Source organism: Pistacia vera, unplaced genomic scaffold, assembly GCF_008641045.1.
Source record: "Pistacia vera cultivar Batoury unplaced genomic scaffold, PisVer_v2 Contig182, whole genome shotgun sequence".
Classification (NCBI taxonomy): Eukaryota; Viridiplantae; Streptophyta; class Magnoliopsida; order Sapindales; family Anacardiaceae; genus Pistacia; species Pistacia vera.
In genome coordinates this window covers 79,261-104,556 of record NW_022195917.1, presented here as the reverse complement: position 1 = coordinate 104,556, position 25,296 = coordinate 79,261, and the positions used below count along the sequence as shown (strand labels likewise).

Sequence of the window (25,296 nt, the reverse complement as noted above, 5' to 3'; positions counted from 1 at the left end):
TATATATAATTAATATGGTATAAAGAATAGTTCATAGTTAATATAGTATAGAGAATAACTCAAAAGTCTCATAATAGAGTCATGTATATATATATATATAGCGTTAATTTACCATATTGATCCAAAGTTAGGAGCGATAAAAAATATTATCTAATAAAGGTTATTAATTTATCAAATATTAGTTTATCAAGAGTTAATTGTACTTATATTTATATTCGAGTTTATAAACTCAAAAAAATTATTAAAATAATAATACATAAAAATTATTTAAATAGTATTACATTTAACATCAAAATGACATATATGCCAAAATGTTAAATTTCAAATATTTTTATTTATAAAAACAAATCACTTAACATTTTAATCAAACTAGAAAAAACAAACATATCATTTGGATTGTCTATTAAGATTTTATACCAATTACGTTCTATTAAGTTTTAAGATGAAAAACAAACCTCACCTGACTATATAAGATATTATATAAAAAATATTTTTGTACATTTTTAAATTCAAAATAAATATCATATCAAAGATATTCTCATTTAAAAATAAAATAAAATTAAGAATACGATTCAAACTTTTTGATTTTATATCCTTAGTTTCTTAAATTTCTTTTCAAGACGTGAATTACTGAACTAACTATAATTATTCATGTGGTTATAGAATATGAAAATATTTTACAATTTTTTTTTTCAACAAACTGAATATGTTAAGATGACAAGAGATGATGTTAAATTGAATAAATTAAAAGAACACATGTTATGCAGAGCTACATATCAATCTGTCAACAATAATTTATATCAATAGTTTGTATAATAACATTACTTTATTTAGAAATGTTACACATTTTTTTACACAAGGTTTGAATCTTTAGATTTAAGTTGTCGTTTCAAAGTAAATTAATTATGTAAATTGCATTATATTTCTATTATTTAAAATGCCTTAATCCAATGGTTAAATCATGTTATATTTTGTATATTAAAAAGAAAAAACCTATGCTCTTGAATTTATCCCATATATGATATCTTCCTTAGTTCAAGTTGTAGCAAAGCAAAGGATGGTCACCAATTACCATACCTAAAAAAAAAAATGTTTTCCTTTTGGGCTTTTGCTCACAGATAGATTTATTTGCCTATGTTAAAAATATTAATCCTCAATTTATGGGTAACCATTAAACATAAAAAAAAAAAAAAAATTAAATATATGATTCAATTTAGAGTTTTAAATTGCAATAATTTTTAAATATTAAATATATGACAATTTATTGTTCCACATGCTTTAACTCTTAATCTAGCAAACAAACACTCGCTTAAAAATATTTTCAGCATCCAACAAATAAGCGGGAGATTGAAATCAATTCAGGATGGCGCCCATTACAGCGTAATGAAATTCAAAATCGATGCTCCTTAACTATTGGTCCATTTTAAATGACAGGGATCGCAACCAAACATCGACCGCCGTCACATATAACCCAATCCAAAGGTACAGACTCTCCACTCCCATACCGTTCACTCTTTACACTGCTCTATAAAACCCACTCCTCATAAGAAAACCCAAATCCTCTCAAATCATAGCAACGTGTTATCTAATTTTTCATCAACATTAGTATTTGTAATCTTAGCGGTAGGGTTGAGTCATGGATACAGGAGGCAAAGGGAAGAAAGGAGCAGGAGGAGGAAGGGAGGTGGCCCCAGAAGAAGCCAGTTTCAAGGTCTGTGAAAGCCGGACTCCAGTTTCCGTTGGTAGAATCGGCGTTACTAAAGAAGGTAGATACTCGCAGCGGGTCGGAACCGGGGCTCCAGTTTACAGGCTGCTGTGCTTGAGTACCTAGCCGCTGAGGTAAAATTTCTCCGATTGGATCTCGCTTAATCTGGGACTTAATGTAAATTAAACCATAACTTAACGCCTTTGAATCTGAGCAGGTTGGAGTTGGCAGGAAACGCGGCACGTGACAACAAAAAGAACAGATTATTCCAAGGCACGTGCTTTTGGCCGTGAGGAACGATGAGGAGTTGGAAAGTTGGCTGGCTGGTGTGACCATAGCTCATGGTGGTGTGTTGCCGAACATTAACCCGGTATTGTACCAAAGAAGACAGAGAAGGCTGCCAGCAAAGAACCCAAGTCTCCCATCCAAGGCCACCAACCCCCAAGAAGGCTAGTTAGTTATATGTGTAGGTGTATTTATTGTTGGTTTAGGACTTTGTGTGATGGATGTGTAGGGAAAAAAGTGATGGATTTGAAGTTAGGATTTGTTGGTTATGAAATGTTGAATGAAACACATTGTTTCTGTTATTTATCCATTTCTGGGTTCGAATCATATATTAATTTTCTTGAAGAATTTATGCTTTAGTTTGGTGCAAATCGGAAGATGAAGCTTGCCTTTGTTATCTTTAAACGCTATTATGATTTTGCTAATGGGGTGCACATGTATGAAGGAAGAAACCATTTTTTTTTTCAAGATTTTAAAGGTTATATTCGCACATGCTTGATATATTCCTCTTCTTTTTTCTTTGGTTGTATCCATCATCTTGATCCCATTTGTCTCTGTACAGAGCATTATTGTATTTGGTTAATAGTGTTTGTTAGAGGTAAGATTGAAGGGGAATTTCTTGTCACATAAGTTCTTCAAAGCATTTTCTGAAGGACAGCCATTGATTTATAATTTATTGTTGGATAATTAATAATCAATGTAAAGGTACTAACAATCCCATTGATTCTTTGACCCACCAAACTCTTTTTCTCGAAAGTTATATGCTTGCTGTGATTGATTCCTTCAATGGGGATGGAATCTCTTGTTGCTGCATCTTGCTGGACTATTCCTTCTGAATGATGGGATTTTATTCTCTGGTTAGGGTTCTAGTTCTACCAGGGATAAAATCAAGAAACTCAAGAGTTTCATCCAATAATATACTTCATGGACTTCATCCGTTGACATGAAGAACATAAAGAATAGGAGAGTTTGAAATCTTCAAAACGACTTTCTGGGATACAATGGTTTGCAAAGAACCAATTAACACAGACATACAGTTCTCATCTCATTTCATGAGTGATTTAAAATGCAATAACAGTGAAAAAGAATCGCTACACAAAAGGTAGTTAAACTACATCTTTCCTCGTACTTGGCAACTTATAAGGAGTGAACAACATCAGTATAATTTTGGCAATGAGTTTATGTCATCAGTCCCAAGTTAGTAGTGGAGGCGGTGTCGGTGGGGGTGGTGATGGCGGTGTTTAGGCCTCCCCACAACTGCAGAACAGACCAGCATAAAAGATCTTTTTTTTTTTTTTTTATTAGAAATCAAATCACTATAATCTTTAATCCAGTTACAGGTACTTATAAAGGAAGACTATTCCCTCTAAGGTATATCATCTTGGTTTACGGTGAACCTGAAGATGAAAAATTAAGTCACAATAATTTTAACACAAACACGGACAAATAAAGTATTTCTAGAGTTAGACAAGGAAAAATGTATAGAATTTCTCAAAACTCTTACCTAGATCCATATTGCAAATACAGAATACCCTCTCAACGGTTTACCCGTGGAAGAAAAAGATCCTCTGATCGGTTGCTGCTCAAGTTAATACATGAAAAAAGACAAGTTTGTGATTCATGTGATGATGGTATTCTGTGCTGATTTACAGAATCTGAATAAGCACTTATGGCCTCTAAAGGTAATAATCTCGCAATCCTGATCATTATGCAAAATTCACTGGAAAAAAAATCAAAAGTACAATTCATACACACGCATAAATCAAGCTAATGGTTCAACAAATGCAAAATCTCATAATCTGATCATCTGCAAAAGTCACTTGAAAAAAGAAAGTCAAAAGTACAATCATACACACGCATAATCAAGCTACTGGTTCAACAATATGCAGATTGTACAGAGAAGTTCCATACATGTTTAAGCGCAGCTTTTGAATATCAAAAGAGTGAAAGAGGGAGATATTACCATCATGTCTTCCCTCAAAGTAATATGAGTTATGCATCTGGAACGAAAGTATAGGCCGCGCTGAATCAAATACAAGGGACGAAGAACCCCAGCCTTGTTACCCATTGGAACGTATTAACACAACTATCCATGCAGTTAATTCTTGTAAAATGTAACGAAAACGATTTTTAAATCCAGGGATGCTAGCCTATTTATAAAACAACGTTCATAATCATATAGTTTTATAACACAATACTCATAATTTAAAGGCTTTCTCTCAGTATCAAATTGAAAATACTTATCTCAAATAAATTTGACAGTTTAGTTGCAGAAATTGGTCCATAGTATAGAAATAGAGCCCACAAAAGAGAAACACTTTATGATCATGTTGTTTCTTTGAAGTACAACGTCTGATTAATTCTTAGTAGATTCTCTAGTATGCATCTTGGGTAATAAATTAAATTTTGAAGTGTCAAAGAAACCATACAAAAACAATAGAACAGAGAAATTAATATCAAGAAACATAAAACAGAAATTAATTATAAAGAAACGAAAGAGTCCATCCAATAGTGCACCTTCACAAGTTAATGTACTCTAAATCAAGGAATTGAAGTTCATTGACAATGCCTTTGTTATTAGTATGTAAAAATAACGATTCAGACACACAAGAGAAGCCAGTTTTCAACAAAGCAAATTGAACGAAGAAGCTAATATTCAACCAACACAAACACCAACTACACATATCATAATATGGTGTTGTATCTGACTAAAGTTCTACACCAACTAGATACGCTCAAACCTATGGTTTATAAGAGAGGGTAATCCTTCCATTCAACAAGGTCTTATTGGGAGAAGAGTCAAACTCATCTAAAATTCTATCGTATAATGAATAACGAGGTAAATTGAATGTGAAATTGATAGAAACAAAAACTAGTTTGAAGATAAATTGAAGTGAAATTGATAGAAAGGAAAACGTTCCTGATTGTGATGTGAGATTTTACATGGCTTAGTAGTTCAGTTCGTGGAGGGAGGTGTGACTTAGTAGCTCAAGCCTATGGTTTATAAGAGAGGGTAATCATTCTATTCAACAAGGCCTTATTGGAAGAGGAGGCGAACTCATCTCAAAATCTATCGTACAATGAATAACAAGAGGTAAATTGAATGTGGAATTGATAGAAACAAAAACTAGTTCTTGAAGATAAATTGAATGTGAAATTGATAGAAACAAAAACTAGTTCTGATTGTGTGTGAGATTTACATGGCTTAGTAGTTCAGTTCGTGGAGGGAGGTGTGGATTGTGGAATATCAGAAACTGGGAATTGAATGTGAATTGATAGAAACAAAGACTAGTTCTTGATTGTGATGTGAGATTTTCAGTTGGTGGAGGGGGAGGTGTGGAGTGGGAATATTAGAAACTGTGAAGAATACTACAGTGAAAATTTATGGCAACAAAGACTAGTTCTTGAGATTTACCAGGCGTGGTTCAGTTGGAGAGACTACAGAGATCATGATGGTGGAATTGAAGGCTTTAGTATGTTACCCAGAGGAAGTGAATGAAGCAGAAAGTGTTGGTGCTTCAGTTTACGGTTTTATGTTTTAACTGCATTATGACGTGGTTTTTACAATAGGTAATTGACTAGTCAAAGTACAACTGTGAACAATAAAAAGTAAAAGCAATTTTCCCACGTTTGCCTTAACGGCACTCTCTCACCCAACAAATTTTGATATACCACTTTTCCACCCAAAATTAATATTTTATTACTACTCAAAGCCAATTTTGACAGATTTTGACAATGAAAATTCTCTCGGTTACTATCATTTGAACCTTCGGTCTCTTCTTTATAAAACTCTTCTTACTTCGACATCTGATTTCTCGTTGATTACTAATCACCACAAAGCTAGGATTTCTTGTTCTCAGCTAATTTGCAGTTGATTTCGACGACGAATATTTAATTGGTAACCACCATTCAATCCATCGGCCTCCACTATACAAAACCTCTCTTACCCTGGCTTCTGATAACTCGCTTAACATCAACTTAGAAAGTAAAGTATATTTTAGGTATTAATGGAATATAAACTTTGGGTGAATAAGTAGTATTTTAAAACTTTTTTAGTCAAAAAAGCAAAATTAAGGCAAACCTTGAGTTGGGAAAAAGTCGTTTACTCCAATAAAAAAGCCATCGATGGTATTTCAAGAATCCTGTATGAGTATATTTTGTTATTCTACCCATTCCAAAATAATTGATATTTTTAAATTATTTAAAAAAAACTTATTATTATAACTAGTTTCAAAATTAATCGAATTTCGGAAGTGGTTTATCAAATTCTTTTTTATGTATTTGGGTTAAATCTTAAGTTAAGGATAATGCGTGTTTGGTTTAGTATTTTATTAATTTTTTTAGTCAGATTTTTAAAATAGGCCTTTTAACATATTATTCAAGGAATCAAATTTTGATTCCTAACTAATCTGATTTAGGCGACGTTGCAGTTTACTTTTTTTTTTCCCTTCGTTCTTCTTTTATCTCTTTCGGTTTATTTATGGTTTCATCTTCATATACCACTACTTTCACCTTCTTCCTCGAAGATCAGAACCAGTGACCACCACCCTCTTCCACATTTCTTCTTCAAAAATTACAACAGAAACCGCCACCCTCTTTCACGTTACAACCACCATAACACCCTTTTCCACCTGCATTCAAAAACACCTTCTTCTGTCGCTTAAGACTTAAGAAACACCATTATCTTTCGGTTCCCTCCGACAAACCGAGGCCAATAGGTACGACCACGATACCCCCTCTCCCCCCACAAAGAATTCTATCAATAAATCCTTTATAAAAAAATATACCAAACAATTTTCTACAATTTATTCAATTCTAAATTTATAATATACTATTCTAAATAATTTATCAAACATAAAATTATATTCTCGTAATAATAACCCAATTAAATACTCTACTAAACAAATTTTTTTAAATCATATTCTTAAAATAATAACCCAACTCAATTTTACAATAATATTTTTAAAATACTACTCAAAATAACTGAACAAAACCATGGCTTCGTTTGGATCAAAATTTAGGGGTTTTGGGAAAAGTTTTTTGAAAAAAGTTAAAAAAAAAAGTTGAATTGGACGGGTATTACGAGGTAGGATTTATAAATTTTAAAATGCCCCATATGTTTGTTTATTTATAAAATACCCCCTATAATAAAACATTAAAAGTTAACAAAAATACCCCTAACTCACCCTCAAATACCCCCAGCCGGCCACCAACACCGGAGGTGGCCAGAGTCGTCTTATCGGCGCATGACCGGCTGGATCTTGTCGGTCATGCGCCGCTATGGCCTTTTTCGGCCAGATCCACCGACAAAGGCTAGATCTACGGCCAGATCTGGCCGTATTTGCTCCCAACGACGGCCAACAAACGGTCGTCGTTGATGGTCAACGACGACCGTTTGTTGGCCGTCGTGACCGACTGTTACGGCCAAAGATCTGGCCTTTTCCGGCCAGATCCACCGTGGATTTGGCCGGAAAAGGCTAGATCGGCGCACTACCGGCCAGATTCAGCCGATAGTGCGCCATGGCCGGAATCTGGTAAATGTGGATTGTTGGGGTGTTTTTGTAATTTTTAAAAAAATATTTAAGGGTATTTAATTAAATTAACAAATTTAAAGGGTTTAAAGGTAGTTAAACTACATCTTTCCTCTCTGGCAACTTATACAGGAGTGAACACATCAGTATAATTTTGGCAAATGAGTTTATGGTCATCAGTCCCAAGTTAGTAGTGGAGGGGTGTCGGTGGGGGTGGTGATGTGTTTAGGCCTCCCACAACGCAGAAAGACCAGCATAAAAGATTTTTTTTTTTTTTTTATTAGAAATCAAATCACTAAATCTTTAATCCAGTTACAGGTACTTATAAAGGAAGACATTCCCTCTAAGGTATATCATCTGGTTTGAGATGAACTGAAGATGAAAAATTAAGTCAATAATTTTAACACAAACACGGACAAAAAAAGTATTTTCTAGACAAGGAAAAATGTATAGAATTTCTCAAAACTCTTACCTAGATCCTATTGCAAATACAGAATACCCTTCAAGTTTTCCCGTGGAAGAAAAAGATCCTCTGATCGGTTGCTGCTCAAGTTAAAACATGAAAAAAGAAAGTTTGTGATTCATGTGGATGGTATTCTGTGCTGATTTACAGAATCTGAATAAGCACTTATGCGCCTCTAAAGGTATAATCTCGCAATCCTGATCATTATGCAAAATTCACTGGAAAAAAAAAATCAAAAGTACAATTCATACACACGCATAAATCAAGCTAATGGTTCAACAATATGCAAAATATTAATCCTGATCATTCTGCAAAATCACTTGAAAAAAAAGTCACAAAAGTACAATTCATACACAGCAAAATCAAGCTAATGGTTACAATATGCAGATTGTCACAGAGAGTTCCACATGTTTAAGCGCAGCTTTTGAATATCAGAAAGAGTGAAAGAGGGAGATATTACCATCATGTCTTCCCTCAAAGTAATATGAGTATTGCATCTGGAACAAGTAAAGGCCGGCTGAATCAAAACAACTGGGACGAAGAACCCCAGCCTTGTTACCCATTGGAACGTATTAACGACAACTATCCATGCAGTTAATTCTGAAAATGTAACGAAAACGATTTTTAAACCAGGGATTGCTAGCCTTATTTATAAAACAAGTTCAAATTCATATATGTTTTATAAAACTCATAATTCAAATGGCTTTCTCTCAGTATCAAATTGAAAATATTTATCTCAAATAAATTGACAGTTTGTTGCAGAGAAATTGGTCTCCATGTATAGAAATAGAGCCCACAAATCTAGAGAAACACTTTATGATCATGTGTGTTTCTTTGAAGTACAACGTCTGATTAATTCTTAGTAGATTTCCTAGTATGCATTCTGGGTGAATAAATTAAATTTGAAGTGTCAAAGAAACCATACAAAACAATAGAACAGAGAAATTAATTATCAAGAAACCATAAAAAAGAAATTAATTATAAAGAAACGAAGAGTCAATCCAATAGTGCACTTTCACAAGTTAAATGTACTCTAAATCAAGGAATTGAAGTTCATTGACAATGCCTTTGTTATTGTATGTAAAAATAACGATTCAGACACCAAGAGAAGCCAGTTTTCTAACAAATGCAAATTGAACGAAGAAGCTAATATAACCAAACACAAAACACCAACTACACATATCATAAATATGGTGTGTATTGATAAAGTTCTACACCAACTAGATACGCTCAAACCTATGGTTTATAAGAGAGGGTAATCCTTCCATTCAACAAGGCTATTGGGAGAAGAGTCAAACTATCTAAAATTCTATCGTAAAATGAAATACGAGTAATGAATGTGAAATGATGACAATAGTGAGTAATGAATGTGAAATGATAGAAAGGAAAACTAGTTCCTGATTGTGATGTGAGATTTTACATGGCTTAGTAGTCAGTTCGTGGAGGAGGTGTGACTTAGTAGCTCAGCCTATGGTTTATAAGAGAGGGTAATCATTTATTCAAAAGGTTATTGAGAAAGGAGTCAACTATCTCAAAATCTATGTATCAATGAAATAACAAGAGGAAATTGAATGTGGAATTGATAGAAACAAAAACTAGTTCTTGAAGATAAACTGAATGTGAAATTGATAGAAACAAAAAACTAGTTCTTGATTGTGATGTGAGATTTACATGGCTTAGTAGTTCAGTTCGTGGAGGGAGGTGTGGATTGTGGAATATCAGAAACTGGGAATTGAATGTGAAATTGATAGAAACAAAGACTAGTTCTTGATGTGATGTGAGAGTTCAGTTTGGTGGAGGGAGGTATATGACAATTTATTGTTCCACATGCTTTAACTCTTAATCTAGCAAACAAACACTCGCTTAAAAATATTTTCAGCATCCAAACAAATAAGCGGGAGATTGAAATCAATTCAGGATGGCGCCCATTACAACGTAATGAAAATTCAAAATCGATGCTCTTTAACTATTGGTCCATTTTAAATGACAGGGATCGCAACCAAACCATCGACAGCCGTCCATTATAACCCAATCCAAAGGTACAGATCTCTCCACTCCCATACCCGTTCACTCTTTACACTGCTCTATAAAACCCATCTCCTCATAAGAAAACCCCAAATCCTCTCAAATCATAGCAACGTGTTATCTAATTTTTCATCAACATTAGTATTTGTAGTCTTAGCGGTAGGGGTTGAGTCATGGATACAGGAGGCAAAGTGAAGAAAGGAGCAGGAGGAAGGAAGGGAGGTGGCCCCAAGAAGAAGCCAGTTTCAAGGTCTGTGAAAGCCGGACTCCAGTTTCCCGTTGGTAGAATCGGGCGTTACTTAAAGAAAGGTAGATACTCGCAGCGGGTCGGAACCGGGGCTCCAGTTTACATGGCTGCTGTGCTTGAGTACCTAGCAGCTGAGGTAAAAATTTCTCCGATTGGATCTCGCTTAATCTGGGACTTAATTGTAAATTAAACCATAACTTAACGCCTTTGAATCTGAGCAGGTTCTGGAGTTGGCAGGAAACGCGGCACGTGACAACAAAAAGAACAGAATTATTCCAAGGCACGTGCTTTTGGCCGTGAGGAACGATGAGGAGCTTGGAAAGTTGCTGGCTGGTGTGACCATAGCTCATGGTGGTGTGTTGCCGAACATTAACCCGGTATTGTTACCAAAGAAGACAGAGAAGGCTGCCAGCAAAGAACCCAAGTCTCCATCCAAGGCCACCAAGTCCCCCAAGAAGGCTTAGTTAGTTATATGAGTAGGTGTATTTATTGTTGGTTTAGGACTTTGTTTTGTGATGGATGTGTAGGGGGAAAAAAGTGACGGATTTGAAGTTAGGATTTTGTTGGTTATGAAATGTTGAATGAAACCACTTGTTTCTGTTATTTATCCATTTCTAGGGTTCGAATCATATATTAATTTTCTTGAAGAAATTTATGCTTTAGTTTTGTGCAAATCGGAAGATGAAGCTTGCCTTTGTTATCTTTAAACGCTATTATGATTTTGCTAATGGGGTGCACTATGTATGAAGCAAGAAACCATTTTTTTTTTTCAAGCATTTTAGAAGTTATATTCGCACATGCTTGATAGTATTCCTCTTCTTTTTTTCTTTGGTTGTAATCCATCATCTTGATCCCATTTGTCTCTGTACAGAGCATTATTGTATTTGGTTAATAGTGTTTTGTTAGAGGTAAGATTGAAGGGGAATTTCTTGTCACAAAAGTTCTTCAAAGCATTTTTTCTGAAGGACAGCCATTTGATTTATAGTTTATTGTTGGACAATTAGTAATCAATGTAAATGTACTAACAAGCCCATTGATTTCTTTGACCCATAAAACTCTTTTTTTCGAAAGTTATATGCTTGCTGTGATTGATTCCTGCCAATGGGGATGGAATTTCTTGTTGCTGCATCTTGCTGGACTATTCCTTCTGAATGATGGGATTTTATTCTCTGGTTAGGGTTCCTAGTTCCTACCAGGGATAAAATCAAGAACTCAAGAGTTTCATCCCAATAATATACTTCATGTGACTTCATCCGTTGACATGAAGAACAATAAAGACTAGGAAGAGTTTGATAATCTTCAAAATGACTTTTCTGGGAATTACAATTGGTTTGCAAAGAACCAAATTCACACACAGACATACAGTTCTCATCTCATTTCATGAGAACCTTTGATGCACTAACAGTGAAAAAGAATCTAGCTACCCAAATGGTAGTTAAACTACATCTTTCCTCCTTGGCAACTTATACAAGTGAACAACATCAGTATAATTTTGGCAAGTTAGTTTATGTTCATCAGTCCCAAGTTAGTAGTGGAGGTGGGTGTCGGTGGGGTGGTAATTGTTTAGGGCCTCCCACTACAGCAGCACAGACCAGCATAAAAGATTTTTTTTTTTTTTTTTTTTTTTATTAGAAATCAAATCACTAAAATCTTTATCCAGTTACAGGTACTTATAAGGAAGACTATTCCCTCTAAGCGTATATCATCTTGGTTTGACAGATGAACCTGAAGATGAAAAATTAAGTTGCAATAATATTAACACAAACCCGGACAAAGAAAGTATTTCTAGACAAGGAAAATGTATAGAATTTCTCAAAACTCTGTACCTAGATCCATATTGCAAATACAGAATACCCTCTCACAGTTTTACCCGTGAAGAAAAACGATCCTCTGATCGGTTGCTGCTCAAGTTAACATGAAAAAAGAGAAGTTTGTGATTCATGTGATGATGGTATTCTGTGCTGATTTACAGAATCTGAATAAGCACTTATGCGCCTCTAAAGTGATAATCTCGCAATCCTGTCATTATGCAAATTCACTGGAAAAAAAAAGTCAAAAGTACAATTCATACACACGCATAAATCAAGCTAATGTTCAACAATATGCAAAATCTCATAATCCTGATCATTCTGCAAAATTCACTTGAAAAACAAAGTCAAAAGTACAATTCATACACATGCATAAATCAAGCTAATGGTTTAACAATATGCAGATTGCACAGAGAAGTTCCATACATGTTTAAGCGCAGCTTTTGAATATCAGAAAGAGTGAAAGAGGGAGATATTACCATCATGTCTTCCCTCAAAGTAATATGAGTATTGCATCTGGAACAAAAGTAATAGGCCGCGCATGAATCAAAACAACTGGGACGAAGAACACCAGCCTTGTTACCCATTGGAACCGTATTAACGACAACTATCCATCAGTTAATTCTGCAAAATGTAACGAAAACGATTTTTAAATCCAGGGATTGCTAGCCTTATTTACAAAACAATTTCAGAATTCATATATGTTTTTAAAATAATACTCATAATTCAAATGGCTTTCTCTCAGTATCAAATTGAAATATTTATCTCGAATAAATTTGACAATTTAGATGCAGGAACTTGTCTCCTATATAGAATAGTGCCCACAAATCTAAGAAACACTTTATCATGTTGTTTCTTAGTACAACATCTGATTAATTCTTAGTAGATTCTCTAGTATGCATTTCTGGTAATTTAAATTTTGAAGTGTCAAAGAAACCATACAAAAACAATAGAACAGAGAAATTAATTATCAAAACCATAAAACAGAAATTAATTAAAAGAAACGAGAGAGTCAATCCAATAGTGCACTTTCACAAGTTAAAATGTACTCTAAATCAAGGAATTGAAGTTCATTGACAATGCCTTTGTTATTGGTATGTAAAAATAACGATTCAGACACACAGAGAAGCCAGTTTTCTAACAAATGCAAATTGAACGAAGAAGCTAATATTCAACCAAACACAAACACAACTACACATATCATAAATATGGTGTTTGACCTGGCTAAAGTTCTACACCAACTAGACACGCTCAAACCTATGGTTTATAAGAGGGTAATCCTTCCATTCAACAACGTCTATTGGAGAAGAGTCAGACATCTAAAATTCTATCGTATAAATGAAATATCGAGGTAAATGAATGTGAAATTGATAGAAAGGAAAACTAGTTCCTGATTGTGATGTGAGATTTTACATGGCTTAGTAGCTCAGTCCGTGGAGGGAGGTGTGACTTAGTAGCTTAGCCTATGTTTTATAAGAGAGGGTAATCATTCTATTCAAAAAGGTTTTATTGGAAAGGATCAAACTCATCTCAAATTCTATTGTATCAATGAAATACAAGAGGTAAATTGAATGTGAAATGATAGAAACAAAAACTTTTCTTGAAGATAAACTGAATGTGAAATGATGAGAAACAAAAACTAGTTCTCATTGTGATGTGAGATTTTCATGGCTTAGTAGTTCAGTTCGTGGAGGAGGTGTGGATTGTGGAATTCAGAAACTGGGAATTGAATGTGAAATTGATAGAAACAAAACTAGTTCTTGATTGTGATGTGAGATTTTACCTGCTTAGTTCAGTTGGTGGAGGGAGCTGTGGATTGTGGAATATTAGAAACTGTGAAGAATACTACAGTGAAAATTTATGGCAACAAAGACTAGTTCTTGAATTTACCAGGCGTGGTTCAGTTGGGAGACTACAGAGATCATGATGGTGGAATTGAAGGCTTTAGTATGTTACCCAGGAAGTGAATGAAGCAGAAAGTGTTGGTGCCCAGTTTACGGTTTTATGTTAACTGCATTTGACGTGGTTTTTACAATAGGTAATTGACTAGTCAAAGTACAACTGTGAACAATAAAAAGTAAAAGCAATTTTCCCACGTTTGCCTTAACGGCACTCTCTCACCCAACAAATTTTGATATACCACTTTTCCACCCAAAAATATTTATTACTACTCAAAGCCATTTTGACAGATTTTGACAATGAAAATTCTCTCGGTTACTATCATTTGAACCTCGGTTCTCTTCTTTTAAAACTCTTCTTACTTCGACATCTGATTTCTCGTGATTACTAATCACCACAAAGCTAGGATTTCTTGTTCTCAGCTAATTTGCAGTTGATTTCGACGACGAATATTTAATTGGTAACCACCATTCAATCCATCGGCCTCCACTATACAAAACCTCTCTTACCCTGGCTTCTGATAACTCGCTTAACATCACTTAGAAAGTAAGTATATTTTATATTAATGGAATATAAACTTTGGTGAATAAGTAGTATTTTAAAACTTTTTTAGTCAAAAAAGCAAAATAAGCAAACCTTGAGTTGGGAAAAAGTCGTTTACTCCAATAAAAAAGCCATCTATGTATTTCAAGAATCCTGTATATTTTTTTCTACCCATTCCAAAAATTGATATTTTTAAATTATTTAAAAAAAATTATTATTATAACTAGTTTCAAAATTATCGAATTTCGGAAGTGGTTTATACAAATTCTTTTTTATGTATTGGGTTAAATCTTAAGTTAAGATAATGCGTTGGTTTAGTATTTTATTAATTTTTTTAGTCAGATTTTTAAAAACGTGTTAACATATTATTTAGGGAATCAAATTTTGATTCCTAACTAATCTGATTTAGGCAACGTTGCAGTTTACTTTTTTTCTCCCCTTCTTTCTCTTTTATCTCCTTCTTCAGTTTATCTATGGCTTTTACTTTCATAACCACGACTTTCCCTTCTTCTTTAAAGATTAGAACCAGTGACCACCACCCTCTTCCACATTTCTTCTTAAAAAATTACAACAAAAACCACCACCCTCTTCCACGTTACAACCACCATAACACCCTTTTTCACCTGCATTCAAAAACACCACTTAAAAACACATTCTTTTGCCGTTTAAGACTTAAGAAACACCACTATCTTTCGGTTCCTCTGACAAACCGAGGCTAGCAGGTCCGACCACGATCACCCCTCTCCCCCCCAAGAATTCTAACAATAAATCCTTTATAAAAAATATACCAAAATTTTCTACAATTTATTCAATTCTAATTTTCTAATATACTATTCTAATAATTTATCAAAATCAAATTATATTTTTGTAATAATACCCAATTAAATACTCTCTAACACATTTTTTTAAATTATATTCTTAAATAATACCCAACTCAATTTTACAATATATTTCTAAAATACTACTCAAATAACTAAACAAAACCAATATTTCTGGTAGCTCGAAAAAAACCGGAAATATCGATTACTAACACATATTAGAAGCCAATTGGCCAAACTTTGTAGGGTACGAGTTTTTTAACCTGTAAGCAACACACCAAAACTTTTGATCTGAATTAACCTGATTTACTTTCTTTTTTACAAATTATTGTAAACAAATTTGAAATTTTAAACTGTTCATATAAATTATTTGATTAAAACGTTTCGATATCCAATCAGACATGCGTATCCCAGTAATTCTTCAAGGCAAAGATGTATTTTACTTAAAAAACTCTGTTTTGACGTTAGCTTTTACCAACTTCCGTTAAGTTCCGGGCCCTTTTTTTTTTTAGGTTTATTATTATTATTTTCTCCCCAAATGCACTCGGCTTGTTGAGTCACCAGTTTGATACCCACTTTCTGGTTCTTAGAAGTTAAGTGTTAAGACACCAAAACGATGCCGTATTATCAGGAACATTTACCTCTACCTCTCTAGGCCTGTCTTCACAATCCGCCGCTGTCATTCGCCGTCGCACAAATAACGCTTGGAGATGATGCACTATCTAAATGGCAGCGTTCGTTTAACCGGTGGTTTTCGACTGGGAAGTCTCGCACAAAATTATTCATCGGAGGTCTCTTCTTTCGCCTTTTCTCACTTTCGAAAACTTGCTTTTCAGAGTTTCAAACTTGAATTGTTGTTGTTCTTTGCTCAAAAAAAAAAAAAAAAAAAAAAAAAAGAAGTACTATATACAAGTGGGGTGTGACGTGTGTTTTGAATCAGGCTTTCTTATGATACTAATGAAACTGTTTTGAAGGATTCTTTTGGAAAGCACGGTGAATGTTGAAGGTGACGTCGTCGTAATTTTATCCCATATTTTATTGTGATTCTTTATATCACAATTCTAATCTGTTAATTACATTGATGTTTTTATCAGTTAAAGTTTTATGCGATCACGTGAGTTCCAAGTCAAGAGGGTACGGGTTTGGCAGTTCACTTCTGAAGTTGCAGCTAGTGCAGCTATTAGAAGAAAGGGATGGCATGGTATGTTTGAGATTAATGAAGCATGTTAAGTGCCAGTTTATTTTCAAATAAATAAGGGTATTGGATTTCATTTTTTATCTTTTGATCATTTCAGTTACTGGATGGTAGAAATATTCGAGTGCAGTATGCACAAGGGGTGAAGAGTACTGTAAACACTGGTACATTCCTCTAGTAAATTATTATTGGTAAAAAATAATCTTTTATTTATTTGATTAAGAGAAGAAAAGCGAAGTAGATTGTGGATTGGGTTTTATCTGTTTTGGTCTCTGGATTCTTTTCGCTCTGCTTGATGTATGGTAACTTGAGATGCACCATTTGCTGGGTTCCAAATAATTTCAATATGGATTTTGGCTGTTTGTGGAGTTATTTGTTCAATTTTAGATTTTATGGAGCGGTGGATTTTATTTGAACTTCTGGGTTGGTTTGGGCAGTTTACTCCATAATCACATTTGGCATTGCATGAATAGATGAGAAACTTTGTTAGGGAAATTGAGTATATGGGCTTTACCTTAAGTTGAGGCTGCTAGTAGAAAAATCAATTTCTTAGTCCCATTGTGAACCTTGTAAGAATCAGAAAATGATCTCCTCTGGTTCCTACACGAGGAAAAGTGAATGAAAGCATGCCAAATTCAGTTCGGTATTCTTTTTCCACTTACGGTTTCTATATATCAAGACTTCTATTTTATCCCTTGGCAGGAAGCACTGCTGCAGCACCATCACATCAACTACCAGAAGAACTCTACAGTAGTGTGCTAGATATGTATGCTTGCCTGAAAGGGAAAAGATTGGTACCAGTTGTGCTACTCCTCTTGAATCACTTATTAATTGAAGAACTGGTGAAGTCCATGAAGTGCAATGGTGTGTGCTTGCTCTCTCGAAGATTAACATATGGTAGGACTATCATGCATATGATATGTCATCAAAGAATAAACAGAACCTATCAGCTCCAATGTGGATATGGGTATGGGTATATGTGCGGAAATGGATTCCTGAACAATTAGGATATGGCAAGAATGGACTCATTTGAAATACTGAATCAAGAGTATGTTGTTTGATACATGTACCATGTCAATACACCTCCTCTTTAAGAAGTATCCAGAATTGATTTGCAGTTTATATTTCTTAGTTCAGCTCGCAATCATCCCTCATTCTCCAGGTTCTGGTTGTAAAATATCAGCTTTACCTGGTATCTGATTTTCTCCCACCGCATCACACTTACATTCGTCACATTTGCTGCTGGTATCTGATGTTCATCAAACTGCAGTCTGCCGCCACTTGCAACTGGTAGCATCATGTCTATGGTATCTGGCAGCTGACACTCCTCCCAGAACTGCATATCACCTTCGTCTTCCCATGCATCTGGCATCTCATCATCATTGTCCTCCCATAAAGGCATTGCACCTTGCGCACCAAGCTTCTTGTGCGTGTGCAAACATTGGCTGGTTGCATCCCAAAACAAGAAATGCCTCTATTCGGTATTTCAATCAAATTACAAAAGTGTATTGGAGTAGGCGTTCATTAATAACTTTCATAAAATTCTGAACTAACAAAAATGAATTCAACCATCCCTTCCTGGAATCTATCATCACCAGTGCATTGTCGACCTAATACTGGAATATAATAATTATGAAAGTTTAAACTAAAACAATGAAAGAAATACAAAATATGGTAAAAAAAAAAAAAAAAGAAAAAAACTCTTAAGCATTTGCAGCCTAAGGATGCCACCCAACTAAACTATTTGTGCCATCTCTATATGCTAGTATTTTGTGTTGTCTAAAGAAAAAGAAGACACAATGTGTTTTTTTTGCAAAGAATTAAAGACCTATATGATCCAGTGAGAAAATAAGGACTTTTTGATATTTTGCATAATCATCGGAGAAAACAAGAGTAGGCCTTCCTGGTGTATCATCAATAAAATATAAATGAAGAATAATACGTATAACAGCATGAGGAAAGTTAAGACATATAAAGAAAGGGAGGCTAATAGCCTGATAACATGAAATCCAAGAGAGATGCTACTAGTTATCTAAAAGGCGTCTTGAAGCGAATAAATGTGGTTCTGACATCCACAATACAAGTAGAATTCTGTGCCCGGAATGTCATCTTATTGAACTGTCACCATTGAAACATCATAGTTCAAGAAGGTGTTGCAGCTGTGAATGGTTAATAGTGCAATGGTCAGTAGGGTGGCTGTGAACCTAGAATCTGAATTTTGTGCCCGGAGTCTCATCTTAAGCATGGTAAAAAGGGGAAAAAGCCCCAGAAGAAATGGAAAAAAGGCCGGAATAGCCCGGAATGCACAATTTTGCAAACAAATAGACCACTTTGTTTGATTCAGAAACATCTTGAAAACTGCCATTTTTCAGTCATGAGCTAGGACTCTTTCCAGGATCTTCATTATTTGCAACTTCACAACAAGATCGCTTCCCATTAACCATCTGGACAAAACAACAAAAACTCAAATAACTAGACTGGAGGTTTTCTAGGTATTAGTTTTATAACATCTACAAACAGGTAAATACAATCACCAATGAAATGCAGTAAAGGTTTCACATTTTGGAGCTTCCGTTGGAGATGGTGAAAACCCTGAATTTGGTATTAAAAAAACCAGTGAATGGGGCATATTACAAAGAGCAACACATATCAAATACAACAAAGAAGATTGCCTTCATACTGTTACCTTTTAGCTTACACTGAGTAAGATGTGGAAAGTCAGGTTATCTAATAGGATGACAAATTAATAATCGACACATCCATCAGTAGTATTTAGTAGCATATCACATGATTTTCATTGAAAAAATTTGGAATTCTTGTTAATAGGTGTTTTTGTCAAGAGATCGGTTCTGGCTCTTCAGGCCTCAGGGTGCAACCTGGCCTCTCCTTTCTTTTTTATTTCTTGAAACTAATAAATAAATGATACTATACTACACAAATACTACCTAAATTTTGAGATACAAATGAACTCAAATCATTCTTAAGCAAATTCCGAACAATAGTTACCTACAATGATGCACGATAAATATATAGAGACAAGCACAACTACTGAAATTGCTCCAAACAAAACATAAGTCACTGTTGAACAACACAAATGGTAGATTTAAACTTGTAGTCGAGTCAAGTTTTTAACTCAACGAGCTAGGCTCGATTGCTACAAGAACGAGCTCGAGTTCAAGCTCAAGCCTGACGAGCCTGGAAAACCAGGCTCAAGCTTGTGTTCGTGAAACCTTACTCGGCTCAAGCCAGATCGAGTCTTGAGCCGGCTTGGTTACTGTAGTAATATTAGACTCTTGAAAAAAATTGTTGATATTAGGAACAAACTAAACAAGCTGTTTCGAGAAATAATCACAATGGAAGAAGCATTCCTCTCAGCCATTCCATACTAATCCAAAAGATCAACAATAACAACTAAGAAAAACACGGAATTGGTAGAACATTAAGAATATTCCTGATTGAAATCATACATTATCCGCCATAAGCCAAGGCTGAAACAGTCGAACAAGAATAACAATCACCTCAATAATGTGCAAAAATTCAATACCGAGGGCCGAAAGAACCCCATAATTGTAGGGTGTTCTCTCTGCATTGTTCAGTAACCAGAAACCACACTCAAAAGTAATGAAAACCAGATGAAATCCCATCCGGGCTCACAAACCCAAGAAAAAAGGCAAGAAAATGTGAGAAAATAATGAAGGAAAATAATATCGCTGGTGAAAATCGTTAGGGATTGGGATTTTTCAGTTGAGTTTAGGGATTTCAATTGGAATTAAAAACTGGGGACAGATGAAAAAGAAATACAAAGAAGAAGAAGAAAGAAGAAGAGATGGGATGAGGAGAGAGAAGAGGGAAAGATGGGATGGGATGAAGAAGAGAGAAAGAACAGACAAGGGAAGGGAAGAAAAAAACGTAATATAGCTTAAGCTGAGATTCCGCTTGTTTGAACTCTCTCTGACCTGTACCAGCCAGGCTCGCTGACACGCCTAGGTACATGATGTAATATCAGAACACCAAGCATGAAATTTATGCTGTCAACAGATCCGAGTACAGAGAAGCTCAACGGAGCTGACCAGAAAACTGATGAAGAAAATTTGCCCATTTGGTCAGAACGTGGAGACTGATATACATTATTCTCATTTAAAGGGAAAATTCAGACGAATGGAATTAAAAGGGAGCTCATGCGGGTATTATTAAACGCCATAACTTTTGGAAAACAAATCTAAACAAATAGAATACAGTTTTTATTCTCGCTAATTTTCTACATCAAGATTCAAGCGTACTACATGAATGCAATCAATAATGTAAAACTAACCGAATCCCGCTGTCATAACTCCATTGCCCGCATGAATAAGAACCTTAGAATTTAACAACAAACTCTTAAAATTGGCAAGTATGCTAACTACTTAAAAATACTATGTTTTATACATATTAATTCATACGTGCATACAGAAATTAACAAATAAATTCTAGAACAAGAGGGGTCAAAGCACCAATAGCCCACGCCATTGTTCCTGAGTTTTGATATATCAAATACAAAAGTCCTTAACAGGCATTTGCTGCTACTACAACAATTTCTGTTAAAATAAGTTGACAATTCATAAAACTTAACCTCATCCCAACCCAATTCAGTATTTTCACCATAACCCTAACCTAATTAAAACATAATCACATAAAATTTACAAGTACTTCAACAAACACAACATAATTCCACGGACGATTTAGGGATTCCACAACAGACACTTCATGAAATAACAATACTAAAATTGAAGAAAGAAAAATTACGAATTATATTTCACTTTCATTTCAGAGCACAATAGGCATGAACATCCAGTTCAATCACCCAAATCCCAAAATACAAGAAAATAGCCCTAAAAGCCCAACCCAAAAAAAAAAAAAAAAAAAAAAAAACCTAAGAACTATTAATCTACTAAAATTAAATTCCTAACCCTACTTAGCTACACAGACACACAGTATCAATTAAATTGATATAAATTCCTTCAAGATGAAGTGAACTTGGTTACGGCCTTGGTACCCTCAGAAACAGCGTGCTTAGCCAGCTCGCCAGGAAGTACAAGTCTCACAGCTGTCTGAATTTCCCGAGAAGTAATAGTGGGCTTTTTGTTGTACCTTGCCAACCTGGAGGCTTCTTGAGCAAGCTTCTCGAAGATATCGTTGATGAAACTGTTCATGATTCCCATAGCTTTTGAAGAGATTCCGATATCAGGGTGGACTTGTTTCAGGACTTTGAAGATGTAGATCTTGTATGTCTCAGTACTCTTCTTCACGCGCTTCTTCTTCTTGTCTCCGGCCGCGGCCTCCTTCGGCAACTTCTTTCCGGCCTTAGGCTTCTTCTCAGCTGGTGCCTTCTCTGCCACCGAAGTTTTCTTCTCCTCGGCTGGCTTCTTCTCAGCAGGTTTCTTCTCTGCCTTGGGAGCCATTAAAATTGATTTTTTGCGGGTAAATTGAAAAAACTAGGGTTTGGATATTTTCTTTCGTGTTTGGATGAGAATTGCCTTATAAAGTGACAGATGCGTTGGAGGTTATATATAGAAACGAGACATGGAGTATAATTGGTCAGTTCGGAGTTCACGAGGATCGAGAACGTGGTGAAGCTGAAGCGTTGGATTGGACTTTGGGAAAGTAGTAAATCAACGGCAGATATGGCTCAAATTTAAAGTGTGCTAGTTTGTGACAGAGATTGATGACTTGGCATCTTTCTGGGTCGTTGGATTCGGTTCAAGTGTTGGGTGAGTGGATGGCCGAGGCGGGTATAAGGTTTTAGAATTGGGATTAAGGATGTATTAAACTTGCGCGGGAGGAGGACCGCCTTTGTCACTTTTAATCCATTTACGGAAACACCCTTGAATTCTATGACTGTACAAGCTATTGATTAAGGGTAAGTTTGTGAATTGACGAGTTACAAATCCGATTCCCTCCCACCAAAATTCCAATTCTCATGCTCTTACCCGTAAGAAAGCGTTTGATTTAAGAAATATTGAACTACTGAAAAGTTAGATTATCTTATAAATTATAAGAAATATTTAAAAAAATATATTTGGTTAATTGGTAGATATATTATTTAAATTAGGGGTGTTCAGTTTCGGGTACCCTGTATTATTTTAAGGAATCGAAACTGGAACCTATAACAACAGTTCCGGTTCTGGTTCTTGGTACCAGTAAAATTCATGACGCCCCAAAAGTTTTTAAAATAACAAAAAACCCTTAAAAACTTACAAATACCCCCCCCACCTAGAACTTGTTAACAAAAATAAAATTATAAATTACAAATTCCATTACTTTGTAAAGATAGATTCTCAAAAGTCAAGCCAATTTACTTTAAATGTTATGAACTATAAATATAAATATATTCACATTACTTTTTCTGCAAAAGTTTTTATAACCCCTTACTTTTTAATTTTATTTTATATTAGTCTCAATTCCCAATTCCGGTTCTGGTTCCTAACTATAAGAACTGGAACCAGAACTACACAATAAAAGTTTCAAATATTTGGAACCAGAACCTATCCGTTGACGGCCGATTCTGGATAGGAACTAAAACCAAACCCCGGGTACCTGTCGGTTCCAGTTCCAATCGGTTCTTTTGAACACCCCTAATTTAAATTACTGAATCGTCCTCTAATTAAATATTAGTATTATATTATTTTTTAATATTTATTATTATTTGGATTGTTATAACCCCCTTGCACTTAAAAACTTAGCAAAAACAACCCCATAATTAAAGTTTTAAAAATCAATAAAACATTCCCACCGACCCAACCACTGCCGGCCGCTGACAACCACTATAGGCCGCTGGTAGCCGGCAACCTAATGGCGCATAAAAAGCAAGAAATGGACAGGCGTCGTTGCGCGGGTGGTTGTCGACGGCAAGTGAGTGGGGGTGGTGGCTTGGGTGGATTGCAATTTGTTTTCAATTCAAAGGTAATTCTGTCCAAAAAGTTAATTAATTGGAATGAAATAGTAAAAGTCATATTCATGTAAAATAAATTTAAAAATAAGGATATTATTGTCCTAAAATTTTATCAATAAGAGATAAAATTGTAACAAAATAATACTACCCTGGTAATCTTAGAATACCTAAGAAAATAGAGATAATCAGATTACCTCCAATATTACCAACAATAACTACTATTAGTATTTGAAGATTATCAGTATTTTATATAACTTACAATCAAATGTGGTAATCAAGAAATATAAAATGACATAACTCCAGTAATCCCACGTTACCCCTGATCAAACGCCCCTTAAGAGTAATAGACCATTTGTGAAGATCCTTTAAATGCCTTTTTAACCATATTTAATTAAAATCAAAATGAAATCTTAATATATATAAAAATCCAAATCGTTTGATTAGAAACATAATACATGAAACTTGCATTAGTTTTCATTCAAATCAAAGATACAATATTACTTGTACGAATTTCAGCCGGATAAAGACACGGTTTGGATATAATAGACGTGCTGACATAACTTACCAATTGATACATATCACAAGCAATCCAAGTTCATCAGAGCCGTATTAAACATTCCTTTTCTTCTTTCAAATTCCCAAGGAAAGGATCAACAGAAAAGCATTGGGCTGCTTCCAACATTTCATTTCTCAGTATCTATAAGAGATTAAGTTTATATGAACATGTCTATGAGAAGAAGATAAGCAACAAATTAAGAAAACAGGGAAAGCAGATGCATTATCTTGTGAAGGACGCTTGCATAAAATTCGAACAAACAAATTTGTGAGAACAAAGATGCCAGCATTCGGACAATATATATGCAATTCGGTTCAAGCTGTTTCAAACACACAAGACCACATAACTTATAAGTTGGTAAAAAAAAATACAGAACTTACATTCAGTTTCACAACGAGTATATAAACTATGCCTTGAGAGGTAAAGAACAAATCGGCAACAAAGTTCAGGGGAGACTAATCTTAAGCAAATGAGCCATTTTTCACCTTCAATCAAAGGAAAATTCCGATACCAATTGTCATATAAGATATGCTTCAGATAAATAAGCTATTCCTAGCCAATTAAAGGTACCTGTGCACCATATTGGTAGTTAAAACAACTATAGAAACCTAAAGTTTAAATAATTAAAATAGTAAAAAAGCAGCGCCCCAACTTTTTCCCCAAAGAAGCTCCCATGAAAAGAGAACCATATAATCAGAACTTAAAACCTAGAAGGCAACTAATAAAGAAAAGAGAAAAAAGCAAAGCCAGTTCTTTAAATCTTCAGGCTTGCTTGGAACAACTGCACAGGCAGCAGCTCTTATATCCTGCCAACAAATTAGAAACAACAGAACTATAAGGCAAGGCACATATCACAAATTCTGAACAACAAAAATGATGCACAATAAATGTATAGAAACGAGCACAAATACTGACATTGCTCGAAAAGCATACATAAGTATACTGTTGAGCAATACAAATGGTAGATGATGTAATTATCAGAAAACCAAGCAAGAAATTTATGCAGTCAACCAATCTGAGGGCAGAGAGAGTTAGACTAGGGTGGCCAGAAAAATTGATGAAGAAAATTTGGCCATTTGGTCAAAGTGAGGAGACTGATATACATTTGCATGTGTATTTTTATATTTAGAAAGAAAAAGACAGAGAAATAGATTTTAAAAACAGCTTATGTGGGTATTATTAAAAAACCAGAAGTTTTTGAAGACAGATCTAAACCAGATGAGCGAAATTAAAAAATGGAAATAAATAGAAAATTAATGCGTGGATAAGTGATACAGACAGTTTTTACACCCA

At 34.8% G+C, this 25,296-nt stretch overlaps 2 protein-coding genes and 1 pseudogene across 2 annotated transcripts; 2 read left to right on the top strand and 1 right to left on the bottom strand.

The window, feature by feature from the left end:
* Positions 1-1,636: 1,636 nt before the first annotated feature.
* On the top strand, positions 1,637-5,489 carry LOC116126631 (annotated as a pseudogene).
* A 4,603-nt stretch (positions 5,490-10,092) lies between these two features.
* Positions 10,093-10,930, top strand: LOC116126663 (histone H2A). The gene is made up of 2 exons (XM_031412335.1): positions 10,093-10,392; positions 10,478-10,930. Exons 1-2 carry the CDS (start codon positions 10,183-10,185, stop codon positions 10,718-10,720), a joined length of 453 nt encoding a protein of 150 aa, XP_031268195.1. The 5' UTR covers positions 10,093-10,182; the 3' UTR covers positions 10,721-10,930.
* A 10,511-nt stretch (positions 10,931-21,441) lies between these two features.
* On the bottom strand, positions 21,442-22,022 carry LOC116126664 (histone H2B). Its single transcript, XM_031412336.1, has one exon. It carries the CDS (start codon positions 21,955-21,957, stop codon positions 21,517-21,519), a length of 441 nt encoding a protein of 146 aa, XP_031268196.1. The 5' UTR covers positions 21,958-22,022; the 3' UTR covers positions 21,442-21,516.
* Positions 22,023-25,296: the final 3,274 nt, after the last annotated feature.

What these genes read in the sequence shown, in the direction of transcription:
- LOC116126663 (XM_031412335.1), top strand. Translation starts at nt 10,183, where the DNA reads ATGGATACAGGAGGCAAAGTGAAGAAAGGAGCAGGAGGAAGGAAGGGA. An exon ending in TTGAGTACCTAGCAGCTGAG is followed by an intron (nt 10,393 to 10,477) that starts GTAAAAATTTCT and finishes GAATCTGAGCAG; the next exon opens with GTTCTGGAGTTGGCAGGAAA.
- LOC116126664 (XM_031412336.1), bottom strand. Translation starts at nt 21,957, where the DNA reads ATGGCTCCCAAGGCAGAGAAGAAACCTGCTGAGAAGAAGCCAGCCGAG.